General features: G+C 51.1%; 1 protein-coding gene across 1 annotated transcript; it reads left to right on the top strand.

Moving 5' to 3' along the window:
* Positions 1-4580: 4580 nt before the first annotated feature.
* A4GNT (alpha-1,4-N-acetylglucosaminyltransferase) lies at positions 4581-11448 on the top strand. Its single transcript, XM_072933562.1, has 4 exons — positions 4581-4812; positions 8039-8250; positions 8967-9416; positions 10328-11448. Exons 2-4 carry the CDS (start codon positions 8134-8136, stop codon positions 10937-10939), a joined length of 1179 nt encoding a protein of 392 aa, XP_072789663.1. The 5' UTR covers positions 4581-4812; positions 8039-8133; the 3' UTR covers positions 10940-11448.
* The last annotated feature ends 292 nt before the right edge of the window (positions 11449-11740 follow it).

Here is an 11740-nt window from a genome sequence, read left to right as displayed (position 1 = left end):
TGCTTGGATTATTCCTGAGGTGGTTCCTGTGCTGGAGGCAGCAAGTACTTACAATCACTCAGTACATAATGGAGAAATTCATTCCAATAATAACAATAATAACAGCATTTATTATTTTTGAAATATGACTCTGATGAATTCATGAATATAGAAAGCTCTTGTTGCTGGCTGCTGATGGAATTGAGCAGGATTTTCTGATGGAAATTTTTTGGAGATTTCTAATGCCGCTGATGCTGATGTGCATCCATCACCCCTCAGCATCTGATTCCTGGCCCCACTGGGTGTTTGGAGCACAGGGAGGACAGATCAGCCTGGGGCACCTCACCCTGCTCAGGGCACTGTGCTGAGAGTATCCCACAAAATCCCAGGATGATTTCGGTGGGAAGGCATCTTGAAACCCATCCAGTCCCATCCCCTGCCATGGGCAGGGACACCTTCCACTGTCCCAGCTTGCTCCAAGCTCCATCCAACCTGGCCTTGGACACTTCCAGGGATGGAGCAGCCACAGCTTCTCTGGGCAATCTGTGCAAGGGCCTCACCACCTTCATAGGGATGAATTTCTTCTTAAAATCTGGTATTTGCTATTATTTACAAATATTTGTCGTGTTATAAGAAACCCTTTTCTTATAGGCAAAACATCCAATAATTATGAGCTTTTCACTCCCTGGTGTTTCTCTTTTCTAGGGGCTGGGAGCTCTGTGGGGTTCAGCAAAAACCAGGCTTTGCTCTGGCCCACGCTGCCCACAAACAGAAACCCTACAAATGTCTGATGAGCTCAGCTTGGTGGGTTTCTTTGCCTTGCAGGAACTTCAGGACTGGCACAACCCAGATCTCAGGGTCTCAAATATTTCCAAATATCTGCAGCAGGTAAACTGGCAGTTTGCACTGGCCCTGCTCAGGGGAAACAGATCTGTTTCTAATGGGAGGAGGGGGAAAAGTGGCTTTTCCACATGAGGTTTCCCAGTCTAATGGTGTTGCAGTCTGATTTAGTAGCACAAAAAGCCCTGGTGCTGCAGAGGCAGATTCAGGAGCACGCCTGGCTGACCATTTGCTCTTGAGTGGGGAGAGAACTGGAGGGGCAAAATGAGACAATCTGTGGGCTGAGATGATACTTCAATAGGGGAAGTAAAAGCTGTGCACAAGCAAACAAACCCAAGGAATTCATTCCCCACTTCCCGTGGGCAGGTGTTCAGCCATTCCCAGGAATGGCCAGGCTCCATCACACGGACAGGTGACTTGGGCAAGGAAATGCCACCACTCCAAGGATCCCTCTCTTCCCCCTTCTTCCCCCAGGTATGTGTGGCAAACACAGCCCCATCCCAGCTCCACTGAGGGAAATCAACTGTCTCCCAGCCCAATCCAGCACAAAGGTATTGCTTTACAAATGGCTGTGATTTGGCACAGATCAGCTCCTTGCATTCCTTCCACTGATATTTTTCCCTCTGTGCATTCCTGGCCCTGCCTCCCTGTGAATCGACTGCCAAACTCTCCTCTGGGAGATGTAATTCTGGGTCTGTTTAGATGAGCTTCTCTCCTTTCGTGTTCATCTGCATGTAAGCTCTAAGTGCTTTATTGTTTTCCAAGCACAGATATTGATTTTTGGGAAAATAACTAAGAAAACATTAATTTATAACTTCCTTGTTGCTCAAAAGGAGCAAATTAGTTTTCTACCATACCAACATAAGTCTAAAAAATGACACAGGCTTTCAATAAATACCAGAAGGTATAAATGCCAGGAGTTAAGAGCAGTGAGGAGGATGGAAAACCAGAGAGGGTCTGTGGAGGGTGGTCCTCCAAAACCAAGATGGTCATGAATTCCAGAATGGTTTGGGTGGTTAGGGACCCTAAAGCCCATCCACTTCCACCCCCTGCCATGGGCAGGGACACCTTCCACTATCCCAGGTTGCTCCAAGCCCTGTCCAACCTGGCCTTGGGTTTCATGGTCCTTCCCACCCAAAGCATTCCATGATCTTGTGATCCGTGTCCCAGAGAACCCAACCTGAGCAGGCAGACCCAAAGGTGGTGGGACACTTTCCTCGTGACTTTGGGGATTCTCCAGTGGTATTTGAGTCCCAGAGGTTGTTGCTCTGAGTGTGGTGGATGTGCAGAAGAGAGGGGAAAGCCTGACTTTGCCCCAGTCACAGCCCTGGGAGCTGGGACTTCCTTCTGCCTGTGGGACACTGAGGGGTGGTTTTGGCTTCCCCTGGCCGTGCCACCCAGCCCTTGGAGATGCAGGAGGTCCAGGCACAGGCTCTGCCTCCAGACTCCCATTTTCTGTGGAAAACAGGCTCCCACAGAGGGCAATGCAGAGCAGCAGCATCATTTTAGCTGCTCCCTGTGGTTAGCGCTAGTGCATGTGAAGCACCCATTGGTCTCAGCCCAAACTCCAGCCGTGGACCAGCTGCGACATGTGTGACCCTGGTTATTGTCTCCTCAGCAGATTTTGGGGACCCAAACACCCACGCTGGGCTGGCAGGGCACCAGTGAGGCCGTGGCAGTGGCACCTGGAGCAGGGAATGGGCAGGGTCACGGTGGGATGCTCAGCCTGCAGCATCCAGGGGGTACAAAGAGATTGGCCTCAGCTCATCTGGAATTAAGGGGCTGGATGAGGTTGCTCCAGGTTATAAGTCTCTGCTGGAGTGATCTCCATGGAAAAATCTCCTCCTAAATCTGTGGCAAGAGTCTCAGTAGGGCATTAGGGCAATGGGGCAGGATGGGGAAGTTTCCATGTTATGGATAAGATAAAAACTGGGCTGGAACTTTTAATATCAGCTGCTATCTCTGTCCTGGTGCTGCTGCATCCTCCCGGCTCAGCAGACACTTCCAGAGCCCTGGGAAGGGAGGCAGGAATGGACCACCATGTAATCATAGACTCCTTTGGGTTTGAGTGGGCTCTGGAGATCATCCATCTCCAATGGGCAGGGACACCATGGATCTGCTGGATGGGCAGGGACACCATGGATCTGCTGGATGGGCAGGTGGATGTGTTCACTCCCAGAGGAGCTGCCAGCCCTGGAGCTGAACGCTGGCCACTCCAGTTCCCTGTAGGTCACCTGAAAGGATGGACCCGCGGGTGTTTGCCCAAAGGGAGGGTTCCTCACCCACGTCATTGCCCCAGGGATGTTTCTCAGAACTGGAGCCCTCCCGGAATTCTTACCCGGACTCTTATCAGCTGATTAATCCCTGGGTATCTCCTGCCTTTCCCCTGGGTCCTGTTTGCTCTGCCTGCAGCAGCGTTAGCAGCTCTGCATCCTCCTCCAGCCCTCCCAGCAGGAACCACATACCCTGGGGCAGGATCTCTGCACCTGCCGAGGGCTGAGGAGCAAACAGGAGTGCCCTGGAATGTTCGTGGCTGATTTTGAAGAGCTGGCTGGCTTTTTGGTGCCATCACAGGCTGTAGGGGGGATGCACTGGGCGGGTTTTTGGTGGGGGGATGCACTGGGCGGGTTTTTGGTGGTTTCTAAGCATTGCTGGTGGAGAGAGGTGGGGGTTTGGGTGGAAAATGGGTGCAACACATGGTGATGCCGGCACTCATTGGCTGGACAAATTTTCCAGCTCTCCTAGTTTTTCTGGATATATAACTTGGCCAAAAATAGGAAGAGAAAGGATGAGGAGGAGAGCTGCCCAGAGTCTGATTGCTGTTGGTGGCTGGAGCCAGGGCCACATCTCTGCTGGGAAATGTGGTGTCCTCACATGGGCTGAGCAGCTCTGGTTCAGGGGGGATGCACTGGGGAGTTTTCTTGGATGCCACAGCTCCACCTCTCCTTACAAATTCTGCTGTCCAAGACAAACTAAATAACAGAAGACTGTAAAACCCCTAGACTGTAACCAATCACATACTCTGAGAAATGCAGGCAAAAAACGATTGAACAACACAAAGACACCAATCAAGAAATGTGTACTTAGTAGTTTGTAGAATCTATAAATATGTGTGCAAGGTAAACAATAAACAGCTTCTGCTTAATCATATTGGTTAGTTGTCCAAGAGTCCCAAATCTCCCATATTGTAAATGCAGGTGAACCTGGTGGGAAGACATGATGATGTCTGACTCCAGTTCAGAAGGCTGAATGATTTATTTATTATAACTATGCTATAATACATTAATATACTATTTAAAAGAGATACTAAAACTACAAACCTACTTTTTCTAACTACCATATCGAACTAATTAACAACTTGTGACCCTCTCGCCAGAGTCCAGCCCCAGGCGGGTTGGATTGGCCATCAGGCTCAAACAATCCTCACCAGAATCCAATCAAGCACTCACTCCAGGTAAACAATTCTCCAAACACATTCCCCATGGGAAAACAAGGAGCAAAAATAGAAATTGTTTTCTCTTTCTTTCCTCTGTGCTCCTCTATGAAAAATCCTGAAAGAGAGAAGAATGTGCCTGCCACACTCCCAAGCTTCGCCTCCCTTGGAAGTATCCAGAGCACCAATCCCACTCAGCAAAGCTCTTCCTTGCCCTGTAACGCCTTCCCTAGGTGTGGAGCTGGATACAAAGAGAAAAGGTTGAACCCCAAAAGGTGCCTTTTCCCAGTCCCGCCCATCCTTTGTGACGCTGGCAGAGCAGGGGACTCACCTTTGGCCACTGCTGGGAGAGCACAGCCCCAGCTGAGCCTTATCTGGGCAGCCCGGGAAGGCAAACAGCAGAGCCGGGGCACACGAGCCATGAGGCTGCTCCGAGCCCTGCCAGGGCAGGACACAGTGGGGAGGCAGCGCAGCTCCTCGGGCTCTCCAGGGCCTGTGGGTCCCTCCCAGCGTGGCTCCCCTGCAGCCTGCGCAGCTCACCCACTCCTGGCAGCCCCCAGGTGAGTTCGGCTCTATCCCTGAACCTTTTGAATTGTAGGATGGGAAGGCAGGTGTGGCAGAGCTCCGTGAGAAGCCCCTTCCTTCGCATCAGATGGGCTGCATTAATTAATTAATCAATCTGCCCTGAACCCGATACGTTCCTCGCACAGGTTTTCCATTAGGAAGGGCTTTCCAAACGTGCCTGGTGTTAAATGTGATGAAGATGGGGTTGGTGTGCGTGCACGTGCATTGGCTTGATTGCAGCTGTAATTTCCTTAGAGACTCAAAAATAAACCGGTGTGAGTTCACAGACGCTGTCTGTGTGGAAATCAGGGACTGGCCTGGGGTTATTCCCAGAAACAGGGTGGGTGCATCCCAAAGGCAAATCCCACTGGCTCTCAGAGGAGAGCTACAGAGAGGGAGGAGGTCTCTGCTTTGAATCCCCAGGGATTCCAGGAGCTGTGGTGATATGGATTCAGTGGCAGTGGAGTTTGCCAGAGGACTGCAAGGTGTGCAGTATTTGCTCGTGGTGCTTGAACTGCAGTTTGTGATGCAGCTCCTGCTTCGGAGAGTCTAAAACTGAAATGAGAAAACTGAAACGGGCTCAAGGGCTGGGCAAACTGCAAGCTGTAGGTGCTGGGATTACTTATTTATTTATTTGTTTGTTTGTTAAAAATCCTTTTTAGCCAATGACGAGTTTTAGTTCTTGTTCAAGCTGAGCCTGAGTCCCTGTGGGGCTGGTGGTGCCCCATGGGCTGTCCTGGGCTCATCCCTTTGCACACCAAAGGGACTCCAGGGGTGTGATGTGCAGGGGGTGTAGGGCCAGGACCCAGCAGCATCATTGCCCGTCTTTGGTGGCAAAATCCCACTGCATTCCCGGAGCCTGTGTCTCACGGCCACCTTGAGCAATTAGCATAGGCATCTGTAGTAATCTCCCTTGTAGTCTCCCAGCCGTCCTCATCCTGCACTTGAAACACGGAAATTGCCCCAAGAAAAGAAATCTCTTTACAAGATGGGCCATCAAGGCAGCAGCCCATCCCTGGAATCATCCCACTCAGCAGGGTAATCTATTCAATGGCCGGGATTTATTTTTAACATTCAGCTCCGCAGTCCTTTTAACTCGAGCAGGGAAGAGAACATTTCGATAACAGCAGCCTCCAGGTCAAATGTGATGAGAATTCATAACTCGCCACACAGGGGTTTTGGAAAACCAGCCAAGCAAAACAATTTCCCGGAATGAGCCGATGAAGATGCGTGTTTCTCTTCACAATGTCATGCACAGAGCAGGGAGGTGTTGGAGTGGCTCCTCATTCTCTGCCCACAATTTGCAAATAAAATGCCTCCCAGACTGTTTGAATTTGAAGGACTGTTGTGAGTACAGCTTTGCTGGGCTGCTCATAAAGACCTGAGACATCGGATCTGTCGGCCATCAAAGGAGAAATATGAATCTGGTAATGGGAATGTCCTCATGGTCCCAACTCTAATCAAAGCAAAGCCAGGGGTTTCTGCTTCAGGAGAGTGGAATCAAGATTTAAAAAGGAACAGAGAGACTCCAGTCCCTGGTCAGCACTGGAGCAGCAGCAGGAATGATTTACAGGGACATGGAGTGGCAGGACAGGGGGAATAGCTTTAACCACCAGAGGTTAGATGGGATATTGGGAAGGAATTCCTTCCTGTGAGGATGATGATGCCCTGGCACAGGTTTCCCAGAGCAGCTGTGGCTGCCCCATCCCTGGAAGTGTGCAAGGCCAGCTTGGATGGGACTTGGAGCAACCTGGGCTAGTGGGAGGTGTCCCTGTCTGAAGGGAGCACCACTGTGTGGCCCCAAGGATTGGGATGACCCAGGTTAGATTGGAAGGATTCCCCTGAGCTTTCCTGGCCCTGGAGTCTAAGGGGGTGAACTCCAGTGGCAGGGGGCTGGAACAAAATGAGCTCTTAAATCCCTTCCAACCCAAACCACTCTGGACTGGAAAACAAACAACAACCAGAAGCCTGAAAACGTAGCCAAGCTGAGATTGTGAGAGGGCTACCAGGGAGCAACTTTTTCTTTCCATCTTCTTTCCAAAAGACCAGAGTAAATTATCTGCATCTGTCTGAGAACAAGGCACAGGCAGGAAAGGCAAGAGAAAATGTGGAGATTGAGCACTGTAGTTTATTTTAAAGTCAGTGTTGGTGTCTCCCAAGCCCTGCTGGGCTGGGCTGGGCTGGACATGTGTGTTCCACCTGAGCCCCACAGGGCAGCACACGCTGCCTTATCTGCAGGCTCGGGAACGTGGCTTTTCCAAACCGCGGATATTTGCTCTCCATTCCCTGTCTTCCGCTCAAATTCCATATCTGCAGGGAGGCCCCAGGTGCTGCCACTCACAGCAGAGTGCAGGGACAATGAGAGGAACTAGGAATGGGATTGGAAAAATTAACACAGATTATGGAATCCCAGAAAGGTTTGGGTTGGAGGGGAAATTAAGCTCATCCAGTGCCACACCTACTATAGGTAAGGACAACTTCCACTATCCCAGATTGTTCCAACCTGGCCTTGAGCACTTCCAGGGATCCAGAGGCAGCCACAGCTTCCCTGGGCAACCTGTGCCAGGGCCTCCCTACCCTCACAGCCAAGAATTTCTTCCCAAACTCCTATGCTGTCTTGGGAATGCAGGATGTGATGAGAAACCCCATGCAGCTGGAATGGAAAACAACAAAATCTGTTATGCAGCATGGGAAGCAGCAATGATGGGAACAGTCACTGCTTTAATATTTAATTTGATGAGATCCAGCTCTAAGAAATGGATTGGGAGCTGCCACAGCTCCAAGCACAAGCTCAGCACTGTCAGGGAATTTCCATGGGGTTTGCTCCGCTCCAGACTTATCTGTATTCTGGAAGGGTGACCTGGAACGAGGCTCATTAATTATGCCAGCACACAGAGCTGTGTTTCCTGCCATTCCCTTCAATCAATCAAGCTCTGGACAATTTCAGGGCCTCTTGGACACTGAGTTGTCATTCCAGGTATGTCCCCTCTGCTGGACCCTGGCTCCTGATCCCTGCAGAGCCACTCAGGTGCAACGAAGTGTCATTTCAGGAGGGAATTTCCTTGTGTCACCAGACAGTGCAGTGCAGATCCCATTCCATCCTCTTACCAGCAGGAACTCCCCGTGGCTGTATGGCCTCCTGTGCTGCTGGGACTGGGAGGAGGGAGCTGTGTCAGGCACAAGATGGGTCTCACCAAACATGTCCCTTCTTTGTCCTTTTAGGTGGATCCCACACCTTTTCTGGGACTGAGACTGAGCCAGCAGCAGAGCTGGTTTTCCCTTGTGCACCGTTCTCAGACCTCCAGAAATCCCTTTGCATGCTCCAGAAGGTTTGGGTGTCCTCACCAGGGAGCTGGGCTTTGCAGGAGTCCAGCAGTCACCGCCAGGGCAAGAAAAGGTGCTGGAAATGTAGATTTGTCAGGACTATAATCCAGGTAGGTCATAATTCCTTCCTTGTATGAAACCATCTGCTTTCTATCCTCATCTGCTTCTCTCTGGTCCATCACAAGACTCTGTCCCTGCAGGACACGAGTCCCTCACATCCTCACGGTTGAAGCATTAGCAGAAGGGATGGATTGGGAAGAAGCCTTTGGGATGCTGATGTTTTAGCTCTGGGTGGCAGACCCCAAACTGTGATCACAACCTTCCCCCTGAGAAGGTTGTGATTACAGGCACAACCTGTTGTGATCATGGCCTCCTGGGACACCTAATTCCATGGGCACATTTGGCTCCACAGGTTCCCTGGGACAAGCACGTGTAGGAATGGCACTGCAATGCTTGGGAGCAGTTTCCCAAACCAGTCTGCCCCAGGGATGGTCTTGGTGCTCCTTGCCTTGGCATGGTGACCCTTCCCACCTGCTCTGCCTGGGTCCTTCCCTCCCTGCCAAGCCCATGCCTGCACCGTGGGACACAGCTGCCCATCCCTTCTCCAGGACCTCTCCTGCTTCCCCCTGCCTGGCTGGGGCCAAGGAGGTGGGACCCCAGATCTTCATCCTGGGGGGAGGAGCCCTCTGTACCCATAGAGGGATTGTCACCAGGCCTATCACCAAACTGCCTTCACCTTTCATTGTCCAAAGCCACGTGCTTCCACTTCCCAGTCCTGCTGAGCAATAACTGGCTCCTCCTTTTGCTGTTCCTTGTCTCTCCTTAGCACCCATGTCGGAGGCATGCCCCGAAACGCTCCAGGAAAGAAAGAATGTTGAGGAAAATCCAGATATGCCTCTGTTTCTGCTTTGTCTCGGGCATTTTGTACGAGATCTCCCTCTTGTCCAGCTGTGTCTTCTCCTACTTGCCCATGGCCCAGCAGTACCTGACACCTGAGCAGGTGCTGAACCTTGGCAAAAGCATCATTTTCCTGGAGACGACAGAGCGCCTGGAGCCGCCCCCACTGGTGTCATGCTCTGTGGAATCCGCTGCCCGGATTTACCAGGACAGGCCCATCATCCTCTTCATGAGGGGACTCACCAACGAGACGGCCTTGGACATGAACACCAGCTACGCAGCCTTCTCCCTCTTGTCTTCCATGAAGAATGTCTTCCTTTTCCCTCTCCAGATGGAAACCATCTTCCAGGAGACCCCCCTGCTCCAGTGGTACAACCAGGTGAGTGTTAAAACAGGTAGAAAATGGGAAAAGAGTGATAACTAGGGGTGAGGAAAGGCTTTAAAAGGAATGAGGAATGCAGGACTGTGTGAAATTAGTGACTTTCATTGTTTTGGTTGAGAACGGATTGATTTTGGCCGCTTTCTGCAGTGTATTCAGCTCTCTGTTTATGCCATACATGATCGGCCTTATCTGGAAACTCGGATTTTTTGGCAAAGGAAACATCAGTAAAAATAGATTGCAGACGTGTTTTGAGAAAACAGCCTTAATAATCTTCCCCAACAGAAGCTGGTTGAACAAAATGTGCTGCCTGAACACTTGATAGAGCTGCCTCATTCTGACAGAGCCCGCAGGAGATAAGAGATAGGGGAGAGATTTCAGGTTCTATAACAGCAACATGCAAAGCTAAGGTGGGATCTGGTGAGCTCCACCCTGGAAAAAATTCCTTGGGCAAACTGCCCACAAGGAGCTTTGGTCAAACTGCTTGGGCAGGGCAGGCAGATTTCCTCCAAAGTCTTTCTTATTGTGAGAAAAAATTACTCCAAATGCCAACAAATGCTGATGGAAAGCCTCCAGCCTGTTTCAAAGAGCTGGGAGGGATCCGAGAGTGTGTTAAGTGGGTTGTGTCCCTCTGAAATAGCAGGGAATGACTCACGGTGGCATTGGGTTAACACTGTAGGTGCCATCAAAGCACCTGGGAAAAGTTCCTGCATTCCTAATGCTAACAAAGCGCTGCTCTGCTCCAGCTCCTTATCTTATCCCAGTAAAACCCAACAGCTGGAGGCAGCAAAAGCTGTCAGTGACATTTGCAGCCATGCAGCTGAGGGCTTATGGTGCCATCTGCAGCCCCATGGATGGGTTGGATCCGTTCCCTGCCCACAACACCACGTCTCACCTTTCCCACCCTGCAGGTGGTCCCGGAGCAGGAGAAGAACTGGGTGCACGTCAGCTCGGACGCCAGCAGACTGGCGCTCATCTGGAAGTACGGGGGCATCTACATGGACACGGATGTCATCTCCATCCGGCCCATCCCCCAGGAGAGCTTCCTGGCCGCGCAGAAGTCGCGCTTCTCCAGCAACGGGATCTTCGGCTTCCCTGCCCGCCACAAGTTCATCTGGGACTGCATGGAGAACTTCGTTCTCAAGTACAACGGCAACATCTGGGGCAACCAGGGCCCCTTTTTGATGACCAGGATGCTCAAAACACTCTGCAACCTGACAGATTTCCAAGGCACTGAGGACCACAGCTGCCAGAACATCTCCTTCCTCAACCCCCAGCGTTTCTACCCCATCCCATACCCAGCCTGGAGCCGGTACTACCAGGTGTGGGATAAAAGCCCCAGTTTCAACCACTCCTACGCGCTGCACCTGTGGAACTTCATGAACCGCAACCGTAAGGTCGTGGTGGCCGGCAGCAACACCCTGGCTGAGAAACTCTACAAAACCTATTGCCCCACCACCTACGAGGACCTGATCCAGAATGCCAAGCACAGGGATCTCCCAGGCCCTGAGGAGGTTGAGTGACATGGAGCAAGGAGGAGAGGGGTGATCCTTCCTGCCAAACACAATCCCCACTCGGTCGGTATCTGGCTTTGTAGGAGAAAGAAAGAACTTTCCATAACCACCGTTCCTATTCCCTTGGGATGCTGAGAATGGTGGTGGGTACCCACTGGACGTAGCCTCCAAGGACTCCTTTGCCTCAGTTCTGTTTCCTGATAGGTGCTCATGAACCAAACCTTGCCAAATCCGACAGGCTTTGAGCTTGTTCACGAGCTTCTCCAAGAGAAAAGCTCCTAAGGAAAGGGGTGGCCTCCCAGGAAAAATGTTGTCTTTGGTCCTCTTGGAACTACTGGCAGCTTCCCATGTCAGAAATGTTGGAAGCGCAACAGACTTTGGACTGGAGCCTCCGGGGCAAAAGAGGAGAAACCCAAACCAGCATCATTACCTGGTGTTTTCCTCACATGGACGTTACACCCTACATTTTTGAGAGGGACTTCAGTACAAGTGAAAATAAAAGAGTTCATAAACCACCACTCCTCTGAGCTCACTTCTCCCTGAAAAATGAGTCACATTTTCCAAAGGTTTTTGCTCCCACATTTTTACTTTAGCTTTTGCCAGGAGGTGGCTGCTCTGCCCCATCCTCCCAGGTCAATCCTGGCTGTAGAAAGTGTGCCTGGAAAGAAAATGCTGAGACACCAAGGAGGGATAGGGATGGTCCTCCAGGTTCCCGAATCCTTCTTAAATAAATGGATTTCAACAGATGTGAGGTGGTCACCCATGTCCAGCTGGGCAAAAATCCCATTTAATCCCAACAGGGTTCCCAAT

This window comes from Taeniopygia guttata, chromosome 9 (genome assembly GCF_048771995.1).
Source record: "Taeniopygia guttata chromosome 9, bTaeGut7.mat, whole genome shotgun sequence".
Taxonomy (NCBI): domain Eukaryota; kingdom Metazoa; phylum Chordata; class Aves; order Passeriformes; family Estrildidae; genus Taeniopygia; species Taeniopygia guttata.
Note: the sequence above shows the minus strand (reverse complement) of the source record. Positions and strands in the feature narration are given on the sequence as shown.